The sequence below is a fragment of the Ammospiza nelsoni genome, chromosome 2, assembly GCF_027579445.1.
Source record: "Ammospiza nelsoni isolate bAmmNel1 chromosome 2, bAmmNel1.pri, whole genome shotgun sequence".
Classification (NCBI taxonomy): domain Eukaryota; kingdom Metazoa; phylum Chordata; class Aves; order Passeriformes; family Passerellidae; genus Ammospiza; species Ammospiza nelsoni.
In genome coordinates this window covers 102,503,381-102,529,518 of record NC_080634.1, presented here as the reverse complement: position 1 = coordinate 102,529,518, position 26,138 = coordinate 102,503,381, and the positions used below count along the sequence as shown (strand labels likewise).

The 26,138-nt window shown below is 43.9% G+C and overlaps 1 protein-coding gene across 2 annotated transcripts; it reads left to right on the top strand.

Annotated features, from left to right (window-relative positions):
- Positions 1-25,944, top strand: ACE2 (angiotensin converting enzyme 2). Of its 2 annotated transcripts, XM_059466228.1 has the most exons (19): positions 1-183; positions 3,566-3,724; positions 5,621-5,714; positions 6,357-6,500; positions 7,829-7,941; positions 8,436-8,544; positions 9,267-9,364; positions 10,878-11,047; positions 12,090-12,316; positions 13,089-13,233; positions 14,702-14,800; positions 15,438-15,560; positions 15,895-16,067; positions 16,950-17,008; positions 21,992-22,092; positions 23,046-23,162; positions 24,401-24,595; positions 25,219-25,344; positions 25,711-25,944. In XM_059466228.1, exons 1-18 carry the CDS (start codon positions 1-3, stop codon positions 25,337-25,339), a joined length of 2,430 nt encoding a protein of 809 aa, XP_059322211.1. In that variant the 3' UTR covers positions 25,340-25,344; positions 25,711-25,944. The 2 variants fall into 2 exon arrangements, with proteins under 2 accessions (XP_059322211.1, XP_059322210.1); XM_059466227.1 differs by having other exon boundaries at positions 25,219-25,944.
- Positions 25,945-26,138: the final 194 nt, after the last annotated feature.

Genomic DNA, 26,138 nt, shown 5'->3' with positions numbered 1-26,138 from the left:
ATGTTGGTTCACTTCTGGCTTCTTTGCAGCCTGAGTGCTGTTGTGACCCCTCAGGATGTCACTCAACAAGCCCAAACGTTTTTAGTAGAGTTTAACAGGAGGGCAGAAGATATCAGCTATGAGAACTCCATTGCCTCATGGAACTACAACACCAACATCACTGAGGAGAATGCCAATAAAATGGTGAGTGCTCCATCCTGCATCCTTACTGTTCTCTTAGAATCTGACAATTTCTGGTTTGTTTTGGTTCCACCAAGCTTGTCTGAAATTGGAGTGTTACTTCTCTGGTAGCTGTGCTTCATTTTGGGGACGGTAGAGGAGCTTGCTTTAGTGTAGCAATGCTCACTGGATGTGCCTGGGCCCCTTCCAGCTCTACAGCCTTGGGGTAGCACCTGGAGTGCCTGCACTGCAGAGGGATGTCCAGAAGCTGGACTGTCCCTAGCCATCCCTTCAGGTCACTCCAGTGAGTGGAGGGAAAAGGCAGGGGAGCACTGCATGTTCATCCTGAGAATCTGTGTTGGATGGAGAGAGATGCTTCCTTCTGCTGAGTGCAACACCACCAGTGCCTCCTGGTGTAGTGTTTCCCTGTGGGGTTTCCCTTTCCAAGAGCAAAGCATTTCCCCTTCCTCTGGGAGAGGGCATATCCTGAGGGTGAAGATCCTCTCCAAGGGCCTGGGGTAGAAGCTGTCTGTGGTGCAAGGAAACAGGATCTGAACCTTGCACTCGCATGAGCTCAGGTCTCCCACTTTCCCTAAAAGCAGACAAGCACTGGGCTTTTTACTGACACAGGCAGTTGTTTCACTTCTCAGTGAGTATGCAAATATTTCCTGGATGCAGGCATTCTGTTAAAAGTTTGCTGATGGATTTATAGGCCCACGCCAGTTACTCAGTGGTGGACATTTCCCCCTGCCCCCATCACTCTTCTCATGGTCAGGGCTGTTGGTGGATTGCCTGGAGGTATTAGACCAGGAAAAATGAAGTGAGATCACAGACTAGCAAATGCCAGCAGTGGAGTTTCTATTACAGTGGTCTTGTGTGTTGGTTTGAAAGTCCATTTCCATCTCAGAGCACTTTTATTTATGCTGTCTTCCAACACAGTTCTTGCTTCTCAACACCAGCCTCTGTCTGCCCCAGCCCTGGGGGTTCTCAAGCAGGAGCTTGTCAAGAGCAGCCTGCCATGGTCTGGCTGGTTACTGATACTGCCAAGCCTCTGCTCAGTATCTTGTAAGCTCAAAGCCTTTCAAAATGAACAAAACCACCTTGAGTTTTGTTTTGTTTTGAAGCATCACAATTTTTAAAGTTAACTCAAGCCTTAGAGAAAACAATTCAAGCATAAAAATGAAGCTGGACATCCTACATCTATTTTGCCTAATGGCTGGTCTTTCACTTTGTGGTCATATAACTTAATTAAAACATGTTTTAATTATCATATTTCTTAATTAAAGCAAGGAGACTGGTTGCTGGAAGAAATCCTAATGACTAATCATTGTCAATCTGGAATTTTTTCTGAGGCACCAGACACTTAAACTGTAATGCTTCCAAATACGTAAAATGAAAGCCCTATATAGTATTTTCAGCATTAATGAGATGATAATAAAATACATGAGGAGATACCAGTAATAAAACCAATCAGTCTAGTTTTCAGAGAGAACTTTTTCTCTCTCTTGATCTCTTCAGCAGTGCTGGCAATAAACCCACTGATTCCCCTCCTCCCATTCTGCTGGAGGAGAGTTAATGAATACTGTCCCTTCTGGCTCCTTCACATCCATTTGCCTTCTAAATTGTGTCACAAACCCTACAACTATTCCTCTGACTTACCAACCAATTTCTCTAATTGTGGAAATATCAGACAGCAAGATAACTGCTTTCCCCTGGCTTTTGTGGCCAGCGAGCCCCCTCTTCTGCCCTGCCCCTCCTGAGGCCCCTCTCTGTTCCTGCTCAGGACAGGGAGCTCAGGAGCACGCTGGCACAGCAATGCTCTTCTCTGGGTGCTTATCAGGCTCTTTCCCACTGGGCTCTGCAAGCTGCTGAGTAGAGTCAGGAGTGTACCATGAAGGGGAGAGTTTGGAAAGCTGTCACAGACATCTTTTATGAGAAATCCTTTCCTTAGGATTTTTTCCTCCTGAGAAGTTCAGAGGCCTCAGGAACAAAATGTAAACAATGGTTATCTTCTGCTGTGGAATGCAACAGGTGCATCTGTGATTGGCCCATGTTGGTTATTTCTAATTAATGGCCAATCACAGTCAGCTGGCTCAAACTCTCTGTCAGAGACGCAAGCCTTTGTTATCATTCTTTCTTTTTCTATTCTTAGCTAGCCTTCAGATGAAATCCTTTCCTCTATTCTTTTAGTATAGTTTTAATGTAATATATATCCTAGAATAATAAATCAAGCCTTCTGAAACATGGAGTCAGATCCTCGTCTCTTCCCTCATCCTAAGACCCCTGTGAACACCGTCACAGAAAGCCTCCCAGTGAGGGCTGCCCTCCTGCAGCTAGGATGGAGGAGATGTGGGGCTGGGATTACCATGGGTTTACACCTGCCAGCACCCCTCTGTGCTGGAGCCTGGAGCAGTGGGTGCTGTGCCCCTGTCACACATGGGGCTGAACAACTTGGGCACAGCCCTGCAGAGAGTGTTGGTCCTGCTGTGTGTCTGCCAGGGGTGGAGGGTGCCTGAGAGAGCTCCCCAGGCACAATATGGCATTGGAGTTCCCTGATGCCTCAGCACCAGAGATGGGTGTTACAGGTGCCCTGTCCACAACCTGGGAAGCTCTGCTGTTAGCACAATTAAATAAACTCTCGCAAGGACCCAGGTTAATTAGTACTGTTCTTGTTGCCATTTGGAGTTGCTGCTGATGTGTTAAACTTTGTACAAACACATTAGAAAAAGGTGAATAAGACAGTCCCAGCTCTGAACTGTGTTCTAATGCTGCTACTTTGTGAACTGAAATTAGGGGGTTTCACATATCATGGTCTGTAATTGCAGAAGTGTTAAAAGCAATCTCATGCAAAATGTTGAGATTTTGCACACCCAATTTGGGCACCAGTTTAGACCCTCATTTGCCCAAGTATAATTTTTTATTTGCCAGCATTTCAGAAGAAAGTGATATTTGCCTTAAAAAAAGACTCAGTATCACTATCTTGGCAGCTGAGTGTTCCTGCTACTGCAGCAGAAATGGGGACTGACATCTGGGTCACAGATCTCTTTGTGCCCTGGCTTATTTCTTCACAGGTGGGTGAAGAAAAGCACTAAGGGAAGAAAACGTGATTTAGAATAGCAGGAGACACAGCAAAGTGATGCTGGATCAATTATAACAACTAAGGTGTGAGTAGACAGTCATGCTTTTTGCTGTTCCCAAAGAAAAGTGGCTATCTGGATGTGTGAATAAAACAAAGCCAAAAAGCTCTCTAGCCATTTCACCAGGTGCTTTAAGTGCTCAGCCCTCAGTCCAGGGGTGTTTTTCACAAATGAAGTTCTTCCCAGAAGTGATGTTTTTGTTCACTGAGTGCATCAGGCCACTCCAGTGCCCTGGAGGGACTAACTGAGGGTTTTGTGACCCCTTGCAGAGCGAGGCGGGCGCCAGGTGGGCCGCGTTTTACGATGAGGCCTCCAGGAATGCCAGCAAATTCCCAGTGGACAGCATCACGGATGAACTCACCAAGCTCCAGATCCAGATTCTCCAGGAAAAAGGATCATCTGTGCTGTCACCAGAAAAGTATAACAGAGTAAGTTGTTGAACGTAGCTCATCATTTTGGGGGTGAGTTCAGCTGCCTCTCACAACACCCCCGAGCCAGGGCATGGTGCTGTCACCACCCTGCTTGTTTTGGGATGATGCAGTGGATGGTATGGGAGTGTACCTGTTCTAGGTGTTCACAGCAGTACAGGACTGGGGGTAGTCTGGCCTAGGAAGCTGTTGCCACTTCTGTCAGCAGTTTTGCCATGGAATAAATTTCAAACACGCCTCAGAGCAGTCCTTGCACTTATAGCTGGATTACCCATAAAACCAAGAAAGGACATGTGGTAAGTGCTTGGTGAAGTCCAGACCTAGGGCAATGAGCAGAAAGAGATGGGTACAAGGCCATTCAATGAGTCAAAAAGGTGGAGATGGAGGAAGTCTTTCTTTCTCTGAACATGGTACTTTATCACACTGGGAAAAAGAAGGAATGTTTCATTGCACTGGGCACCCTGGGGAGGTGAAAATGGGGAGGGTTCCACAGAAACCTGCTGAAGGCCAGCAAGATTTGACAAGAACCATAATGAGATTTGACATTTGCACTGACAAGCTCACCTAAGAGGCAGATATATGAATAATGACTATATGTGAAATTGGAGTGAGCAGCTATGCAGACTCAAAAGGGATTTATATCCAAAGACCTGAGAGTTAAATTACTTTCCTTTGGCTGAAGATCAAATTGAAACATAGCACTGAGTCATGGGTACCTACAGTCCAGGATCCTACAGTCCTAATTACAGAAGAATCCTGAGATTTCTCTGCTAAGGTCAGCAGTGCTAATCACCATGCAAGGGAAGCAGCAGATTGGCTGGATCTCTTGTCTGATCCAAATCAGATGCATTTCTGAAAACCAGATTGTGTTGGTGGGAATGCTGGCAGTTCATACAAACAAATATTTATTTTGGATCACAACAGTGCACTAATGGAAATGTTGTCTCTGTTGAGGAGATATGTTCTTCAGTATCCTCCTTGTTTAGGCATTTATAATTTCCTAGATAATGGTCTTTGGGGCTGAAGTTGTTGATTCATGTTTGAAAAGTGATTTTTTTATACAGCCTGATGGGGTTCCATAGGAATATCCAAGTCTTCTTCACTGGCACAAAAATTTGCCTGGGCACTGATTGATTTTAATGCTGACAGAGGTAAAGTTAGAGGTACTCACTAATTACCCCTCCCACTTACAGCTCTTCAGAGTTCTGATTTAAACCTCTAAGTGAGAACTTGCATAGTCCTGAAGGGACAGATAAAAGTGGTACATGTTATCCTTGAGGCATGAAGATGTGGAAATATTAAAAAATATTTAAAACAAAGCCATGTAGCATAGGTTCTGAGATGCAGCTGAATTATTTCAGGTGCATTTTGCCTTTCAGCTGGCCCAAGGCATGAGCCATGGCTTCTCTGTGGTGGAGTCCAAGCAGGTCCATGCCATCAGTGTGATATGAACACCCACAGGCAGCAGTCAGCCTGGCAGCACTGCCAGAGGGGCCCTTTGTGCTGCCGCTCAAAGCCACAGCCTCCCTGCAAAGTTTGTGTGGGTCCATGCTTATGGAAGCACATTGATAAACTTTATGTTTTTATTGCTGCTGTGTAGCGACAGCTCTCTCATGGCAGTCAGTGCTCACTGAATCCAGAGCTCTGTCTCACTGGATATTATGAACCTGTATGTATAATCATATATTTGGGAGATTATCTGTCTTTTCCAGCTAGATCTGGTTCAGTAATGCATTTAGGCAAATTCTTTCATTAATCTCTCCTGAGCTCAAACATATGCTTAAATATTAAGCTGGTGGGTGAAGTGTTGATTCTAGCTTTTAAGGAATTAGCATAATTGGCTGTTATTTTGCACAGAGTGGGTTTCTAACAGGCTGTCTTGCATCTAACTTGCAGCTGGGCACTGTGCTCAATACAATGAGTACCATCTACAGCACTGGGACCGTCTGTAAAATCAACAATCCATCGGAGTGCTTGGTGCTGGAGCCAGGTATGACACCAACCACTGCCCTACCGTGTTCTTTACCCTGAGGGTGAAAGAGAAAGCCAAAGGATGGGCCCTGACTGCAAAAGAACAGGCTGTAATTTCAACAGATACTTCCTGCTATCTAAAGCTTAGTCATAATTTAATTGCACCTTGCAGTTCAGGTACTTCCATTGGACCTTCTGCCCACGAGACATACTGTCTCCTGTTTGCAGCAAAACAAAACAAAAAAAAAATTGTGGAGGGCTGCTCAGCTTGTTTGGCAGCCTGCCTGTCACCTGGAGTTTGCCAACATCACAGAAAATCTATTTTTTATTCCCTGCCTTCAGTGATGTTGGACTTAATGTTGCATTGAGGCCAGTCCTGAGAATTCTACCAACTTAAGGGAAGCTAATGTGGAGAGGGCATTTGAGAGACTATGAGTCTATGAGGCTATGGATGTGCTCCATGCTTCTTAAAGACAAGGGGGAAACCTTAAATTAGGAAAGGATGCACTGAAATAATGGGATCTTTATATACTTTCAGTATATCAAGTACAAAGTGTTTTCTTCTCTGTCCATGAATTTCTTTCACTTTGGTTTGTTTGCCTGTTATGAAAGAAAAATTCTGCTTTTTCAAAGGCTAGCACCTAGTTTTTTGTTCTGACAGGTCTGGATGCTATTATGGCTGACAGCACTGATTATAATGAGAGACTGTGGGCCTGGGAAGGCTGGAGAGCTGATGTTGGCAAAATGATGAGACCATTATATGAAGAGTATGTTGAACTTGAAAATGAGGTTGCAAGGCTTAATGGTAAGTCAATTTTTGTTTTCTTTTTGTTTCTTTTTTTTTTTTTTTCCCTTCTGGCTTCCAGAAACTAGTAAATATACTGCAGTATACCAAATTTTCCCAGGAATTCAAAACACATACATAATTTGCACATAATTTGCTCTTGGTGTGCATGTCTCAAAGTAAGAGGCAATGCAGACAGCTGCCATTGACCAGTTCTTCCCAGCCTGGAACAAGAGGCACCTTTTTGGCCAAGTTGGTACCCTTCTTGGTTGGCACTTTTCCCAAAAGCCATAATGCATCAGTGCCCCTCATTACATAGCACCCAGAACTGCACCATTTGTGATTTATGGACAAACACACTCCATCTAAACAGCTTCTGAGTGTTGCTGAGTTTTGGCAACATCTCTTTCCTATGGGCATTGACCTTCTTGCAGCAGCCAAAGTACATTTATAAGCATTATTCCCTAGCTGGAATGATCAGATTTGGTAGGCCTGGGACAGCAGGTGCAGCTGGGTGTTCAAAAAGGATTTTGTACTGAGGGAACTGTGCTTCCAGTCTGAGATCTCCATGCAAATCATATGGAACTCTTTTCAAGGAATATTGGCAGCTGCCTTCTTATTTTCTTTTGGTGTCTTCTAAGGTAACTTCTGAAGTAGCTACATCATCTGTCTCTTGGCCAGACTGCAGCTCTATCACCTGCTTTCCCATCCTCCTTGTTTTGCAAAAACTGTCAGGCTGAAGCTGGATAAGAAAATATGGCCCAAATAGTAAGACAGGGAAAAAAGCCAAACATTAAGAAATGGTCATTATGGCCTTCCTCTGTAGCACTAAGGAAGAGATTCAGCTAGGAGCCATTTTTACTCCAGGCTTGATGGAGCTGGGTGGACTGGAAGATGTCCTGGAAGTGGGAGCTGAATTTCCCTGCTGGTGTCTGCATCTGTCCTGGTGGAAGAGGGGGGCCCATATTCAATGTGCACCAGTTTATTCATTCTGTGAGAGCCTGCTAGCATCCAGCCTGAGCAGAGGCTGCTGTCCCTCATAGCCCAGGAGCTCCAGTCAGGATTCCTGATTTCCTTTGACCTCCATCTCTGGACTGAATGACCCTAACTAGCAGATAACCATGACATCAATTTCTGAATTTCTTGGAAATCTCCCATACCTGCATGTTCATGAGGGACACCCTCAGGGAAGCTTTTTCCTCTCTGCTAAACCCAAACTATCTAGAATTTTGCTGCTTTGCTTTGGGGAAAGGCTGCAGATGTGCATGGGATCTGCAGGGAGCTGCACTTTTGCAGACCCAAGCAGTGCCACTTGTGGGGTCCTCATGTGATGCATCCGTGCTTTACAGGTTATTCTGACTACGGAGACTACTGGAGAGCAAATTATGAAGCAACGTCTCCAGAAAATTACAAATACAGCCGTGACCAGCTGATTGAAGATGTGGAGAAGACATTTGAGCAGGTAGAGGCAGGAAGAGCTCTCATCTGAGTTGCAGGGTTGTATTTTGAAATGGGCTCATGTGCTGATGTTATGAATGAAGATGAAACCTGCTTTAAACTGGCTGATCTCAGTCTTTGTGGGTTTAACAGAAACAGATGTGAGGAGACACACATGACTTTTCTACCTCTGCATCTGTTCAAGGACCAGCTTGTCCCCAAAGGCTGGGAAAGAGGGAGCTCTGCAGCTCCATGGGGTAGATGGCATCCTTGATACTCCAGCTCGAAAGTCAGCAATGCTCCCTCCCTCATACCTGAGCAGGACTTCTGTGGCTGGAATCTGGATTCAGTGCCTGAGCCCTGAGGCAGGGGGCAAAGCTAAGCTGCAGGTTTGGGGTGCAGTTACCTGCCAGGAGCTTTTTGTCAGAGAGAGCTTCAAGGCTCTCTGTTTAAGAGTAATGAGCGGAATAGAGCTAAGTGAAAAATAAAAATGGTTTCCTTTTCCTCCTCTGCCTCCAGATAAAACCTCTGTATGAGCAGCTGCATGCCTATGTGAGACACAAGCTGGGGCAAGTGTATGGCCCTGAGCACATCAGCTCCACTGGAGGCCTGCCTGCTCACTTGCTGGGTATGTCAATGCATCCATGGCGTGCAAGCCTGGCTTTATACACAGGACTGTCACCTACAAGGCACATGGGTGGAGAACAACCTGACTTTTTAATCAAGATATTAACAAAAAGGTTGCAGATAAAAGAAGGGTAGAGGAGAAATGGATAAATTCCTAGCAGAGGTGACCCAAGTGCTTAGCAGTAGTAGCAGGAAGGGAGGACAGGTATTCTCATCCTCATCAAACCTCACATGGCAGAAAACTCTGGCACTTGGCTGGGACATTTCCCTCCCCTCTGCAGCACTTGTCTTCCTTAGAAATGAGAGTTTCAGAGAGACTTGTTTTTCCTTTCAGATTTTACTCTAAGATCCCACATTTCATAACTTGGCTTTCAAATCATGCAGCCTTAAGCTGCCATAAGTGTTGTGTACCTGAACATGGCACAACAATCACGAGGACTAAGAAAAGGATATTCAGTTTTCATACACCTTTAGGAATGTCATCAGTCCTGAAACCATATTATCCAAGAATTGCTGATATTGGGTAATAAAAGGATCCTTGATCTGGGTTTTTCCTATGCATGACCTTCTAGAACTGTTCCCCTACACATCTGGATCAGGCCTGGTTAGATGAATAGGAGTCCCTATTTTTGACACTGCACAATTTATAGACCTGTCTGGCACCTTTGAGCAATACATAATAAATAATTTAAAGTATTTCTTTGTTTCTCTCTTTTTCTGAAGGTGATATGTGGGGTAGATTCTGGACAAATCTGTATGCCTTGACCGTTCCCTATCCAGCCAAACCAAACATCGATGTAACTTCTGCAATGGTTGAAAAGGTAAGACATGCCTTTATGCAATATGCGTTATGTAAGAAATCTAGAAGGTATAAAAATTACATACATACATAAAAATTATGTACCACATATCAGCTGCTCTCTAGAAATCCATGGCTGCCCTCAGGCAGATGCACTGCCAACAAAGTGTTTCTTTTTGCATCATTTTTTTGCTGTTCATTTTTAAGCATTTATGCATTTCTCACTGTACCCTTGGCTGTTCTCTGTTTTCCTCCACGCTCTTTGACCCCCTTAATCTTGTCTCCAAGTCTATTCTCCTCAGAGACTCTTATCCATTAAGAGTTATATTTTGTACTTATAAATATTTCAGGACTCCTGGAGTGGGCTGGTATCCAATATGACCTTTGCCAGTCATTACCATAATCAAATAGTTTGTATATCACAGTTCGTTTTATTTTTGTCAGCCTTGTCTATTTGGATACAGCTGGAGAAACTGAAATGCTGGCTGTTATCTTTTGATAACTGCATAGCAGCATAAGGTCTGTGTTTGGGGTCTGTAGAGATAACAGCTGTGACACCACCGTTACCAGACCAAGAACATGGGTGAAGATAATTCCCTGTAGTCTTGGAAAAGCCTTATCGTTTTTTAAACTAAAGGGAATTTGTTGGAACTAGATGGAATTTGATTTCTGAAATGCAATTATTCAACTGAAATCTACTCTCCTCTCATAGGCAGCACTCCATGAAAATGTTATGCTGGTAAGAGAAGGAGTAGTTGGATTTGATTCCTTAGCAGTTTGTGCAAGTCTGCATTAGTCTCACCTCTGTTTTACACTACTGACCCACTTGTAGTGATAAATTTGTGTCTGTTGAAGTACCACTGCAAGAAGGGAAGCATTATTTACAAAACCTTTAAGCAGTGGGAGGGCTCATTCTTGTTGGTGGGTGTGTCCCATTTGGGATTTTCATCCAAATGAGCTGTTTGCCACCCAGGTCTCTGTGAGAGCTCATTTCAGTAAATGCAGAGCTCCTGCTGGGTAGAACAATAAAACTGCTGAATGGCAAAATTATCCTGAACACAACCATGCACTCCTAATCTGATAAGCAGCTCCCATAGATACATTTGCCAGGTTTTATGGTTCTGGCTGAAGTCTCTTATGCTCATCTGCTGGGAATGTAGCTCCACTTCCTCAAATGTGTTGTCCCCAGGCTGAATGAAGTGACTGAAGGGTCAGATCACAGATCTGATGTACAGGAATGCATTTTTTATCTTACTTTATGTTTTATTGAGAACTTCTCTAGCCTGGGTCAGGTGCTATCTGCTGAACCTCTGGGTGCAGAAACCTATTTTGTTTGCAGGGAAAACACAATTCCAGTTCCCAGCAGAATTCACAGAAGTGCCAAAGGCAGACACTACTGACTTGCTCTCGATAGGCCAGGTGCAGGTGGGAAGCTCCTGGGAAATATTTTAAGTCAGCTGCCCTGCATCAAGCAGAGCATTGGGAAATAGGCTCCATGCAGAAGCAGAGGTTAATGGTGGCATTGTCTCTTTCAGAAATGGGATGCAATTAAAATATTCAAATCTGCTGAGGCCTTCTTTGTTTCCATTGGCCTTCATAGCATGACTGAGGGCTTCTGGAATAACTCCATGCTCACAGAGCCGACCGATGGCAGGAAGGTTGTTTGCCATCCTACAGCATGGGACCTGGGCAAAAACGATTACAGGTACTGGAATTGCCATGACCCCTTCTTGTACTGCCTCCTAGAATGAACATATCTTCACTACAGGTGCATCATGCTGTCTTAAGTTATAATTTCTCCTTTATTTTTTTTTCTGGCTGAAAAGAGGGGGAAAGAAGAGAGCAGGGATCCTGTGGGACTGTAAACCTTTCTGTATAACTTTTCCCGTGAAGATCTACTCAAACTTACTCATAGATCTACTCTCAAATTTTAGCTGAAAAGTGACTAATATTTTTATGAATTGGAGAAATAATGGCTGTGTTCTGGGGCTTAAGGGATAGGCAGAAATGCAGATGGATACCAGTGATATTTATGGACAATTGCGCATTTTGCAGCAATGGCAGCGGGTCCCTGGGTAGCAAGGAAAAATCTCCTGACAGTCCAATATCTGTCTTCAGCAGAGTTATCCAGTTTCATGGAAATCCATCAGTCTCTTCCATACTTGGGAAAGAAGTGGGACAGCAAGTTCCCACACAATGAATACTTCTCACAGAAATTCTGACCCCTCTTGCAGCCCCCACAGTTACCCAGGGAAAGAAGCTGGTGCACAGCAGAGCCTTAGTGAAACACATCAGTGTTCCACCTCAGCAGTCTAAGGAAGATGAAAGGAAACCCTCTTTGGAAGACATTCCTTTAGTAAACCCTACACGAGGATGAAGTAGCAGGAGTCACCAACACACAGGGTTTCATACATTACTGTGTTACTAAGACTGGTGGTTACTCACTCCCACACATACAGTGAGTTTATTGCCAGGTTTTAGGGAACAGCTGTTCTCACAAAACAGCAGTTTTCTCTTACTCCCTGGACAATTTCAAGGTGGCTGAAGGTGTTTTGCTGAGTTCCCCAGAAGTATTGCTGTAGCAGGAGGATCTGCACTCCATACCAGGATGTAGCTGCCCGGGTTTTGCAAAGGGCATTTGCAAACTGTGGAGGGGCTTTGCCCCATGGCTGTGGCACACAGTGCTCAGCCAGCCTTTCTCTGGGCCACTCTCTGTCTAAGCACAGACACTTTATTCTGCTGTGTAGGATCAAGATGTGCGCCAAAGTGACCATGGATGACTTCCTGACAGCACACCACGAGATGGGGCACATCGAGTACGACATGTCCTACGCGGCCCAGCCCTACCTGCTGAGGAGCGGGGCCAACGAGGGCTTCCACGAAGCTGTGGGGGAAATTATGTCACTCTCTGCAGCCACGCCCCAGCACCTGAAATCCCTTGATCTGCTAGAGCCAACTTTCCAAGATGATGAAGGTAAATAAATGCAGTAATATTATGCATTTATGTGAAAGCACTTTCTGGCCTTATTTTGTAGCACAAGATCGTGCCTGCAAACTCAGCAATCAACTGACAGGCTTCTTACTCCTCTCATTTACCAGAAATACTATTTTTTCCCAAATTGCATTGTGAAGCAAGGATCACTGCTTTACAGTGCTGTTATATAATTTAAAAAGAAGTAGCTAGGACTTCACTACCTTCAATACTGAACAACTCATCCTTAAATCTTCATAGTTCATTTAGATGAGTCTCCAAAACTCTTTTCAATCTCTATTGCATGAATCCATACATATCTCTATCAATAGATGTATTTAGTACTTCAAATGAAACTGAAACCTTGAGATTTGCATCTCCCACTTAAGTGTATATTCAGTGACAACATAGGTAGGCTCTCATTATAATGCAGTTCACCTGGCTTCTGAGCACTGCCTTAGATGGATGAAGATGCACTTTTAATACATTTTGAGATGTCTTCAGCTCAGAATTCCTCAGAGACTGGAGAGGTTCTCAGTAACTAAATGTAAATGTCAAAGGACTAGGTTATTTAAGAATTTGTGGGAAAGAAACAAAAAATTTACAATTCCTAAATGATCTTGTGTTTTTTTCAGTAGTATTCTTCCTTCCACTTTTTCCTTAGTGAAAATCTGTAATTAAAACAAGATGTAAGCATGAGCTGTTAAAGGAAACAACCATCCAAACAGATACTAATTGCTACCATAACCATTACCTTAACTGCTTCTCTCTTCAGAAACTGAAATCAACTTTCTGCTCAAACAAGCACTAACCATTGTTGGAACAATGCCTTTTACTTACATGCTGGAGAAGTGGAGGTGGATGGTGTTTAGGGGTGAGATTACAAAGCAGGAATGGACGAAACGGTGGTGGGAGATGAAGTAAGTTTGAGAAACAAAGGGGATATTTTTTTTCATATGAACCTGCAAACTCAACCCTAGTTAACATACTGAGGTGTTTGTTCCCCCATAGGGATCTGTGTCTCTGGGTTTTTCTGTAAATACCAACAGAGTGCTAGATAGAAATACCCAACTGTGGTGCAGACAATGTCTCATAATGCCTCATGTCAGCTTCCTGATAAAGACAGCCCGTGGCCTTTGCATGGCCTGTTCCAGATCAACATTGCTGTCTGCCTGACACATTCCCCAAGAAACCTTCACAGCCAAAGTACAGCCCTTCTCTAAGTCTCACTGGTCTCATTGTGCTCTGCTTTGCTCCCCACAAAGACAAGTGGAAAGTGAGGTACATTGTACTTGCCAGAGAAACGTGCAGATCTCAATTCACCAAGTATCTGAGCCCACTTTCCTTCAGACTGTGTGGTGCTTTTGGAGGCAAATTGTCTGAAAGATTTCAGACTGAATCTTTCCTTCCTTGTGTACCAAGATATCACCTTTCTTGGTACAGAAAATACAGTTCCCTTGGCAAGTAACAGCCAGAGGTGCTTTTTCAGACTGTGCCCATCAATCAGTCTATTTTCAGCACCTTGGAGCACAAGATTAAAAATAAATGTGATTCAGACTGGAGTTTGTAATTTCCCAGGTTGGTTTTAATATGAGGGAAAAAAAAAAAATGCAAAGAAACCAAACAAGCCCCACGCTGAAAATGGAGCCTGAACTCTAACACCAACATGAACAGCAAGCCTCCATCAGCAAACAGAATCTATAATAAAAGTTGATATATGCAAGCCTCCTGACCCACTGTAAAAATCAATCAGCTTCAATGTATTCAAAAGTAGCAGAGATGTCAGAGAAATAGAGAATGACAAATTGTTTAGGGAAGCTTATCACATCTGTTGCAGTGGCACTGCAAAACTCTCTGCTTTAAATACAGGTTTATGAAAAATATTTCCGTGGAAGCTTATTACCATTTTCAGAACTCAAGGCATGGGTTTGTTTCTCAGGAAACAGTATCAGGAGAGGAAAATAAAGAGAAATCTTATCTCCAGCACAGTGGCACAGGAGACCATCTACCTTTTTGGGTTGCCTAGTCTCTGCATGCCCTTGCCAGGAATGAAATACAGGTCTCTAAACTTGGGATGGCCCAGGGCATGAGGTGGTTGTGGCATGTGAATCTCATGTCTTGGAGATTATTTCACACCATTAATTGATCCCTGCACATCTTGCCGTCATACAAGTCCCTTCCTTGCATTATGAGTTTCCAAACAGCTTCCTCTCTGTGGTCTCCAGCTGTGGAGCAGAACTCTTGGGGTTACTGGGAACTGTATGGAATTCTTCTGTTTGCAAGGGAGGGGTGTCCATATGTATCAGACAAAACAGAAGAAAAGCTGAGCCAGATTACCTCTGCTTATTGTCTATAAACAGAAACCCTGTGTTATTCCTTCTTCTCCAGGAGAGCCATAGTTGGTGTTGTGGAGCCAGTCCCTCACGATGAAACCTACTGCGACCCTGCCGCGCTGTTTCACGTGGCCAATGACTACTCCTTCATAAGGTAACGCAGTGTTTAATCATGACTCAAGTTTTGTCTACAGAACAAGCCCCAGCTACCTAAAACATCTGCTGGATAGTCATAGGATCCAATCTTATTTTGTTTAAAGCCCAGACTGAAGGTTGCTGATTTCACTGGGAGTTTCTCTGCACGTCAGGGGTTGTTCCACAATAATCTCTGAGCAGTGAGAAGGTTGCTGACCTTTTTACTGAACAGGAAAGTTTCATGCTGCCATCAAACCTGCAGGAGCACTTCCGTATGAGGTGTTTGCCTCCTGAGGGATCAGTGTTCCCCATGTCATTTGGGCCATGTCATGCAGCCCTGGATGTCCCCTGTGTCCCAGCCACCTCATTTTAGAGGGCTCAGAGCAGAGAGCTGGACCTTAAAAACCTTACTCTCTTCTGATTTATGTGGCAATAAACAGATTTGGGGCTCTTCTAGTCCACTTGATCTTGGCATTTTGCTAGATTTGCGTTAGCCTAGCCTGTAAGTATCAGCTGGCCTCTGTCCCTGCAGTGCAGTCTCCCAGGCAGGAGTGACAGCTGATGCAGCAGAGCTTTACAAAGGCCAAAAGCTTGCAGGTTTCCTTGACAGACAGCTAATGAAACCTGTGCCTCCCTTTTCCTTGCCCTTCCTTTAGGTATTACACCCGCACCATCTATCAGTTCCAGTTTCAGGAGGCACTTTGCAAGGCAGCCAACCATGTTGGCCCTCTTCACAAATGTGACATTACCAACTCCACTGCAGCTGGGCAGAAGCTCAGGTAACAAAGCAAATTTCTCACATGTAATAAATCAGAGTGTAACAAAGCTTCTGGAGTAAATGATTTTGTATCAAGAATAAGCCTAGTTTGGAAATTTAGCCCATACCTGCTCAATTCATTTTGACAAGTTGACTAAATTTATGTACATTAAGGTTCTAAACATCAAAGGTTTAATTATTTGTTTGGGGGAATAAAATATTTTATTAATAGGAGTAGTGGGAGCAAGGAGTGAATTCAGAAGCAAAGAAGAACACCTTTGTACTGATCACAGAGTGTTTTTCTCATCTAGATGGAGCATGGCAATAACATATTACTTCTTGTTCCACATATACAGAGAATTGCTGGAATTAGGGAGATCCAAGCCCTGGACTCAAGCACTGGAAAGTATAACAGGAGAGAAATACATGAATGCAGCCCCCTTGCTCCACTACTTTGAACCTTTATATGAGTGGCTGAAAAAAAACAATTCTGGAAGATTCATTGGCTGGAAAACAGACTGGACACCATGTATGTATGCCTTGAGAGTGATTCAAGGACATGAGTTATTCTTTACAACCCTGGGTTAGCAAAGTGCCTCTCTCTTGTAGCTGTTGGAGGCTATTCTCCCTAAAAAAGCAGGGTTATGGGAAATAAACACTGAGCTGTAAGTTTTACTGACAGGAAAACCGACTGGCTTCCTCATGGCCAGAGCTGAAGAAGTCAGCATGTGTGTTTGTCAGAGCCTCACCCAGTCCTCAGAAATTGAGGTGTCTTTTTTTTTCATGATGACAGCCCCCAGAGTGTGGGATGGCTCTACAGAAGGAGAAAGATTCAGAAGCTTGGTCTTGTGTGGCACTTTCCTGAGAGCAGTGTGCCTGTATTCCAGAGCTGTCCAGGGGGCTAGGTGTAGGGGCAAACCAGTACAAAAATATTACTGCTATGGGTTTGCTGACATGTTAGTCAAAGAGGGGAGCTCAAGGGGAGGAAAAGGAGGAGACTGTAGAAAAATGCATTTTTCAGCTGATTGTGACAGTGAGTGATGAACCAGACAGGTTATATTTGTGTAATCATTGCTGGCACTAGAGAGCATTGTAACTCTTACAGCCCTGTGCCAGTCTGATAGTGGGATTCACCTAACCAGGCACCAGCATCTGCATCTAAGCTGCTCATTCCCAGTGATGGGAGAGAGGAATTTTCCTTCAATCTGAAACAAAACCAGACTTGGGAACTGACAGCTCAGATCAGTGTGTTTGCTGTAGAGGTGACGGAAGGGAAACAAAATCAGTCCCACCACGCTCTCCAAGGGGAGCAGAGGAACCTGTAAGGAAGCTTTAGCCACCTCAGCATTTCCCAGGAGCAGACTTTCTGTTGCAGCAGCTCTAACATGGCCCTTGTTTCTTTCTAAACCAGATTCCAGCAATGCCATCAAAGTGCGCATCAGCCTGAAGTCAGCTCTGGGGGACGAGGCGGTGAGTATGTCTGTGCTGTGGCACCCTCCTTACTGCTTGGGCAACAGAGGTGGTGTGTGATGGTTCAGAAAATGAGTCAGGGCATGGCTGATCTTTGTGTCTGAAGGGTGGCATCAGCTCAGCTGGATGGTCATCACATATAAGGTGTCTTGTCTAAGTTTGTGGTCAAGGCTGCCTCTAAAATTAGTGGAGGAATTTCTGAGCGAGCCCACCCATTTCAGAAAAGGCATCTCAGCTAGGTGAGTTATTCTGTAGAGATACCAATCATGATTTTCCTCCTCCTGCAGAATAGACCTGCAGGGCTAACATTGAGGAACCTGTGTACATGAATATTTTCCCCAGATTTGCCGATGTCTCCACTTAAAGCTTCTACCTAATTTCTTCTAATTGCCATTATCGTGGCTATGGTAGCTGCCTTCAGAAGCTATAAGAGCAGCTGACTTCACATTTAAAAGCAGGGTGGTGGATCCCACTCTCTGTCCTTAAATGCTCTTGATTTCAAACTAAAACACATCTGTTAGCATTTCTCCATAGATTTTTGTTCGGATGTGTACAGTAATATTTCTAGGCCCTGATGTGTTCAGCTGCCTCCCTGCCCTCCAACCCTGATGCAGAGACAGCTTTGTTATTGAGATTGCAGGGGACAGTGCAGTGCAGCTGCTTCTGTTTCAGATGAGGCGAAGGGCTTTCATTCCCAAGAGCTTGTCTGCTCTGCCCAATTATACCAGCTGGTCCAATAAAATGTATTACAGCAATGAAAAAAATCTCATCAAAGCTGAAGATGGCTTTTATGATTTTAAACAGAGCGTTGGCTTAGCCCATCTGCTTAACCCAGGCTGCAAATTCACTCCTTATTCTAACTCTTCCTCTTTATGCTAATCTCATGGAGGCAGTGTAGAAGGTTTAAGTGCAGACACTTCATTCCTGGTAATAGCCATTTTCACCTTGCAGGACATTAGTAATTTTGCAAGAATGAGTATGTCATCAGGCAGGCCATTTAGAGCTGCGTGTTGGAGCCTATTGCACTAGCAAGGACACAAAGCACGGGCCCATTTTTCATGAATTGATGCTCTTGCTTCTATCACTCTCTCACACGCAAGCCCCACTGGAGTTTTATTGCTTCCTAGGCTGCCTAGTCGAGTTAGATACAATTCAAAACTGATACCAACAGCATAAAAAGGTTCCATATTACAACACGTTTATTAGTCATTATGGTTAATGTTTAGCTTAATATCATTTTTATGCCTGCCTTTAGCCATCATAGTCTTTTGTTGTGCAATTGAGCAGCTGTAAAACAATCTCATACAGATTACTTAATTTGAATTATTGCATGGACAGTAGGTTCCTAAGCTCTGAAGAGCAAGCCATACATTTTCCTCTCAAAACCAGTTCACATCACCAGTTCACTGATTTGCAAGAAACCTTTTCTGTTTGGTTGCTTTCTGCCTCCCCACAAATGTGCCTTTTGCGGAGCTGAATGCTGGTATGGCAGCAGCAGGCAGTGGTACATGTGTGAGTTGGCATAGAGAAAAGGCAGGGGGAATCTCAGGCACAATCTCAGCCCAGCTACACACAGTGATGTGTTTTGGGTGCTTTGCACGGCTCACAGTGCACAGAAGCTCTGGGCAATTGTTTGTTTAAGGTGTATTTTGAGTTGCTTTGCCCTGACCTAACAGCACGAAGCACTCAATATATCAGCAAACAGATTTGCATTTGTGCTCGCTGGCTCTGGAGAGAGCAGGCAGGGAAGGATTGCTGCTCTGGGGCTCAGGCAGGGAAGGATTGCTGCTCTGGGCTCAGGCAGGGAAGGATTGCTGCTCTGGGGTTCAGGCAGGGAAGGATTGCTGCTCTGGGGTTCAGGCAGGGAAGGGTTGCTGCTCTAGGGCTCAGGCAGGGAAGGATTGCTGCTCTGGGGCTCAGGCAGGGAAGGATTGCTGCTCTGGGCTCAGGCAGGGAAGGGTTGCTGCTCTGGGCTCAGGCAGGGAAGGGTTGCTGCTCTGGGGTTCAGGCAGGGAAGGGTTGCTGCTCTGGGGCTCAGGCAGGGAAGGGTTGCTGCTCTAGGGCTCAGGCAGGGAAGGGTTGCTGCTCTGGGGTTCAGGTAGGGAAGGATTGCTGCTCTGGGGTTCAGGTAGGGAAGGGTTGCTGCTCTGGAGAGAGCAGGCAGGGAAAGATTGCTGCTCTGGGGCTCAGGCAGGGAAAGGCTCCTGCTCTGGGGCTCAGGCAGGGAAGGATTGCTGCTCTGGGGTTCAGGTAGGGAAGGATTGCTGCTCTGGGCTCAGACAGGGAAATATTCCTGGTCTGGGCTCAGGTGCAGCTGTGCTGGGGGCCAGGGAGCTGCAGCTCACACAGGCTGTGTCTCAGCCCCAGCAGGGATGGTTCAATAGCCCCCAGTTCTGGCAAATTAAACATCCAGACTCTGGATGGGCTCAGTGCCAGCTGTAGCAGAGCGTGCACTGCCGCAATTACCCTGCTAATTGTTCTCAGGCTGATGAGATTAGAGCTGCAGCCGCAGCATTGCTGGATCACCGGAGCAGCTGATGGGGCTGAAACATCCAGAGCTTTCCTTCAGCTGGGGCTATATGGAAGTGCCTGCACAAGGGAAACTGCCACAAGATCCCCACTGAATGCCTTGGGGTGTGTCACATTTAAAGTAAATGGTTCCAGGAGTGCCAGCCCCTGACTGCCGCTTGAAAACCAGACCCCTCTCCAAAGATTAATTCAAAATTCTCTACCAGGTCAATGCCATATGTGTGATCACATCGTAAAGGACTGTCACACGAGACAGTGTTAGAGAATGGAGAGCTGTCAGCCTGCAGGCATTTAGATGTATTTGACAATGAAAAATCCTTTTTGAATCAGAGGCCACACTTACACTGTCTTTCAAATCACATACGGGATCTCAGAGTGAACACACTGTAACAGAGCAGAGGTGCCTGGCAGAGTTCATTTCTCCCTGAAAGCAAAGCAGCTTCTGTAAGGCACAGTGTGGGGTGGCTGCCTGGGATGCCTGGGGAAGCCATGTGGGTAATAACAACTCAAACACAGATCAGAAACCAGCCAGGTACTTCCCCTCCACACAGCCAGTAATAGTATTTATAAAGGCAATTGAGAGGCACAGTGGCAATTAGAATACATTAGACTGAAAAAGACATAAGTTGGAAAAATGAATAAACGATTAAAAAGTTAACGTGCTAAGTACAGAGAGCATCAGTAGAGGAATCAGGCTCAATTAGATCCTGGTAAAAATGATAATAATAAAAGAGCAGCACTGCAAGCCTAAAGATGTTGGGCATAAATAGAAAATTGAGAAACCCCAACCATAGCCTGTGAGCTGTGGTAGTGAACAGTGCCAGCTGCTGGAGGCAGCAGCAGTAACAAGAGGAGCTTCAGTGCAGGGCTGTGCCAGCAGGAGAAAGCTGGGAACATCTGCCTTTCACAGGGAACTCAGCCTCAGCCTTTCCTGGTGGGAACAGCCAGGGCTGGCACAGCCCCTGCCCTCCAAGTGCCCTGGGCACTGCTCTGATTGCCGTGGCTTTGGGTAGCTGTGCCTTTCCTGGGACCTGGTCCTGAATGGGCTGGCAGCAGTGCGTTCTTTCTGCCCCTCCTGCCCTTTATTAATAGAATCAGAACTCTTTAGGTTGTGAGGGACCTTTAGAGATGAGCTAGCCCAACCCAGCTGCAATGAGAAAGGACATCTTCCGCTAGGACAAGTTGCTGTAAGCCTCACCCAGCCTAACCTTGAATGTTTCTAGAAGTATCCACTGAGTATCCACCACCTCTCTGGGCAACCTGCTCCAATGCCTCACCACAGTAAAGAATTTCTTCCTAGTAACTAATCTAAATCAACTCTCTTTTAGTCTAAAACTATTACTCCTTGTGCTATTGCAAGAGACCCAGCTAAACAGTCTATCCCTGTCTATCCCTGTCTTCCTCATAGATATTTATACATCTCTCTCATTTTACATCAGTGTCAAGAGATGGACACATCTGGAAAATGTAGCTAGGTTTTATAAAGCCTGTTAAAACAGAGCTGCCTTCTACCACACCTTCCTGAATAATGCTCAAGAAAGTCAGGAGCTGACTTTCTGTCACTGACAGCATTTATGGACCTTCCTGCCCAGGTACCATAAACACAATCAAATCTATGCCTGAGCGGAATAGAAAGATATTGCCACAGAGTTCAGCTGGGGATTTTCCCTTTGTGCACACATGCTATCTCACAACAGACCAGGCTGCTTTATCACCTCCTGTGGTGGTTTTTGCCCCCTGTACAGCTCTTGGTCCTGTTTTTGAGAAGCTGTTTTTGTCTTCCACTGCAAATAACTTTGGACTCATAAGGCAGGCCAGGAGAAGCCTGCACACAGGCAATACATTTTTTTTAATATCACCTATCTATTCTCCAGGGGGAAAAACCCCAAATGTGTGCTGCTGCAGAAGTATTGATGCAAAGAGTTTTTTGATGTATTGATGCAAAACAGACCACGAACAAAAATCTGAGCTCAAGCAAATATATTAGTCACTTTCACACAAAAGCTCTACCAAAAAGGTTCTCCTCCTTAACAGAACAGCTCTGCAAATAAAATTATATGATTAAACAAGACCTAAATCATGAAATCTTTAAAACTCAAAGAGGATGTACAATGTTTAGTAGGAATAGCCTTGCTGATGCCTCTTCTCCCTGTAAGGCAGGGAGGTGTGCTGGGACTGCAGCATCTTCAGCAGCCCCATATAAAGGTGCCAGAGATTGCAGAGGGACAGCATGATGTCTGGCAGCAGGGATGCCTCCTTGGTTATTCTCCTGCACAGTGCCCAGATTAACAGACCTAAAGAGTTTGGGTTGGTTTCTGATGTGCTATCATGGCACAAATAAATAATACTGAAGTGCATGCCAAGCATCACAGTTGCTCTTTCTTTTTAGAAGGATTTCTTAATGTCCCTGATTTCTTGGCATCTCTGAGGAATTTCTCTTGTGCTGTTTTGCAGTATGAATGGGATGAAAGCGAGCTCTTCTTGTTCAAGTCGTCTGTTGCCTATGCCATGAGGAAATACTTTGCAGAGGAGAAGAAGCAGAAAGTTGCCTTCGAGTGAGTGGCTTGCCTCATTGTGCCAGCTCTGCCTGCCTTGCTCCTGCTCAGCTAATGGCAGGAACTGGTGGGATTAATTGTGCTTCCTGTCAAATGTGAGGTGACAGAAATAATGTCAAACACTGTTTGCAAAAAGGCAAGATGACAGCTTGGGTATGTGAGATCTTTTCCCTCAAGAGCCTGAAGTTTAGGCATAATGTGCTAAGGAGAGGTAAGAAGGCTTTGTCTCCTGCAGCTTATCAGTGATGGAGATGAACTTTTACAGTTTGTGCCAAACACACATATAGAAATATCAGGGAAAGTAGACTGATTAGGAATAAACATTTCTAGCAATGTATTCAGTATATCATACTGAATATCCAAGAGGTTTTGGCCTAAGGAAAGATAAACATGTTGACTATAAAGCACTAGAATTTGATACAGGCTTACTAATCTTATCTAGGTTCAGTTACAAGCATAAAATCTTTCACCTGAAAGTGATTTTGGTAAGAAAAACAACTCTTTTGATTAAGTATCTTCAATAATGTCCTGAAGCTATCTACTAAAGCTATTAGATATTACTTTATAGAACTAAAGTCATGTAATATCTAGAATCTACTCTAGAAAAATAAGGAAGAAAACTATTTTTTTCCACTTTGTACTTCATACATCACCTCATTCATGAGATAACCCCAGACACATCCTGTTCTGCAAGTGATTATGTGCTATGGAAAATTACACCAAGACTTGTCTTAGGTCTGAGGGAGACTCTCTCAGCTCAAGTTACAAATTAGCACATAGAAAAAGGGATTCTGGCAGGAAAACAGATTTCACTTCCCAGCTCATTTCACTATGCCCCCAGTGTAAGCTAAACCTCTGGCATTGTCAATCAAACAACTGTTCACTGGCTTGAATTTAAAGCTTAATGTCATCTCAACAATGAAAATAACCTTTTTCTTCTCTTTCTCCTTCAGCGTTACAGACATTCATGTTGGGGAATTGACAAAAAGGATCTCCTTCTACATTACTGTCAGCATGCCAGGTAATATCAGTGATATTGTGCCCAAAGCTGATGTGGAAGATGCCATCAGGTGAGATTTTGCTTTCTGGGAAAAAAAAAAACCCGACCAATCAACCAACCAGCCAGATGGAAGGCTGGAAGGGAAAGCAGTGCTTAAATTAGCTGAGGCAGAAGCAGTGACAAAAAAGTAAATTCTGCAGTTAAAATGAAAATAGTGGGATGAGAGATACTAGGATGAAAACCGTTATGGCAGAAAGAAAATAGTCCATCTATCAGATGGTGTCTTGGATAACAGCCAAAGTAAAATGCTCCAGGGTGTTGCCAAAACACATCTCATTTGCATCAGACCTTGCCAGCCAACCTAATTGCTCAAACTTTGACAGGAACTATTTTATATCATGAAATACAGAATACAGTAATGATGTGTGCATGCACACGTGTGTTCTTCCTCTCATTTTTGAAAAGTCAGTGCAAGAATTATTGTTAACAAGGAGTCCAGAATAATGGTGTACTAGAAAGACAGCCAGATGCATTTGATTATATAGAAGAGGTCAGGGCAGGAGCTAGTTCCCACTTACAGGTCAATAAACAGCTCTTTTATAGCATGGTGTGGCACCACTCTAAGTCATTGCTATAAAAATGATAAGTAAAACTGCAACTCTGCAGAAGATCATGGGTAAAGTGCAATGGGAAATGAAGAGGGCACAAGTCTAAAAGCAGCATCAGCCTGAGATGGGGTTGAAGGAGCAGTGAGATACATTGGTGAACTAAGGGACAATGAATATGGCTGTGAAAGTGACTCTTGGGTTAGCACTCAGTAGCAGATGTGGAAGTTTAAGGAAAAACAAGGCACAGATGATACACCAGGGAAAGGGGTTTTAGGGCGGGGAGAAACACACTCATCTAAATTGTTTAAGATTGTAGGAGGGAAACAGGTAAGATGTCAAAGCTGTGGTTTTATGTGGCATAAATAAGAAACTTTTAAATAGACAAGAAATGGTAAAGAGAATGAAGGGCAAAATACAAAGAGAGAAGGAGATCAGAAGGTTCCTTTAATAAATGTTAAGACTGAGTTTAAGAGTCCATACAGTGTCTGAACACATCAGTTAAGCTACAATAGGTTAAGGGTTTAAGTTTCTATGGTTGTTATTCACATGCCAGAAGGAAAATGGGTTTAGCAGTACCTCCTCTGTTGCCTTTTAACTGAGGTGTTCAGGGGAAGCTTGCCATGCTGAAGATTTATAAAAAACTGAAAACTGTTCCTTTCAATAAATGTGTGAAACCCTTCGAACTTGCATTTGCTGGCAGGATGTCTCGAGGACGAATGAACGAGGCTTTCAGACTCGATGACAGTACCCTGGAGTTTGTGGGAATCCTTCCAACCCTGGCTGCCCCTTATGAACCACCAGTAACCATCTGGTTAATTGTATTTGGGGTGGTCATTGGTCTGGTTGTCGTTGGAGCTATTGCCTTGATCGTCACTGGGCTGAGAGATCGTAAAAAGTGAGTAATAGTTTTGGATACTGTGGTCATGACTACTGGGAGATGTCCCTATAATTGAATAATCAGGATTTTTTTACAGTTTAGGCTTCAGTTAGCCTAAAGCAAGTTAAGGAATGAAAGCCTGTTATCCCTTTCCCATCAACAGTGGTAGCTAAAGGTTCATCTCCCTGTCTCTGAGTACAGGACAGCTTTGGCAGCTTAAGGCAATTTCCCCATCACCATCAGTGTAACCATTGCTTTGGCCACAGGGAGCTGCAGAGTGGCTGCTGCCAGGGAGGAGGGGATGTCCTGATGGGATCATGGTGCCTTCTGCAACAGCAGAGTCGCCCACATTCACCAGCACCTGTAGTTTTCTTTAATCTGATTGTAGGCTGTTCAGTAATGACATTTTCCTTAAATATTACTGCATAAACAAGTATAGCTTGGCTGGTTTTCTATGTCCCTCCACTAACAAGGTTACTAAGAACATAGCAGATTTACTACAGTTCTTAAACCTAGCTCGATTTCTTTTATATACATATCTCCAGTTAATCACAGTATTATTTGCAGTCAGGGATTCTGGGGATCCAGAAGGACTTGGAACAGAACAGGGACCTTCTAATATAAATGAATTTTCGTTACAGGAGAGCAAGAGAAAGCAGAGGGGAAGCAGGATCAAATCATGAAGAGGTGAACCCTTATGCTGAAGAGGGAAAAAGAAACCTGGGCTTTGAGCCAGCTGAAGAGACACAAACATCATTTTAAAATGTGTGGGTACACTAAGGGCTTCTGGTTCTTTTTTAAATTTCACTTTTAACAATAGTGCCTTGCAAAGGAGCAAAACCCTATGGATGTCATCAAACAATGTCTTCTGGTTGACCATTAATCTACTGGTTCATGGCCAATAGCAACTAAATCTGCTGTTTATGTGGTAACTAGAAAACATGCATGGCTTTTCTATGGATTATGTGCATAATGTTACACACCATTTGTGCTGCTTTTCATGTGTGTGCTGCATTCAACTTCTGTTTCCTGTGTAATGAGATACAAAAGCTTGGAAGTGTACAGTTGTATACAGACCAAGGCACACAAAACAATAACTCATATACTCCTGAAGAACATCTTGATCTTTCCAGATGGAGACGTCAAAAGCGTTTCTAAAGACAGTGATGAAAAAACCCTTGACTATCAGAAGAACCTTAGTGATAAAGAACTCAATTTGATATAACTGCAATTTTTGCACCTTCAAGAAATCTGTATCAATGTAAAATGGATACTGGATGAAGACTAACAAGCACTGGAAGTTTATTAGAAAATTATAACATAAGTTATTTTTCTAACTATTTGCTTGATAAGTATTGTAGAGACAAAATAGCCCATGCTCCCTCAAAAAAAAAAATCTCTTTTATGTTGACATTAAAAATGGAAACTTCCTTAATACTAAATGATCAAGGTGGTTTTGGTTATTTTTCCCTATACCTTGCCCATTGCCTCCTCTATTACAAATGCTACATTACAAATACTGCCTACAACAAATACAATTGTGCTGTTACACACAAGGGGC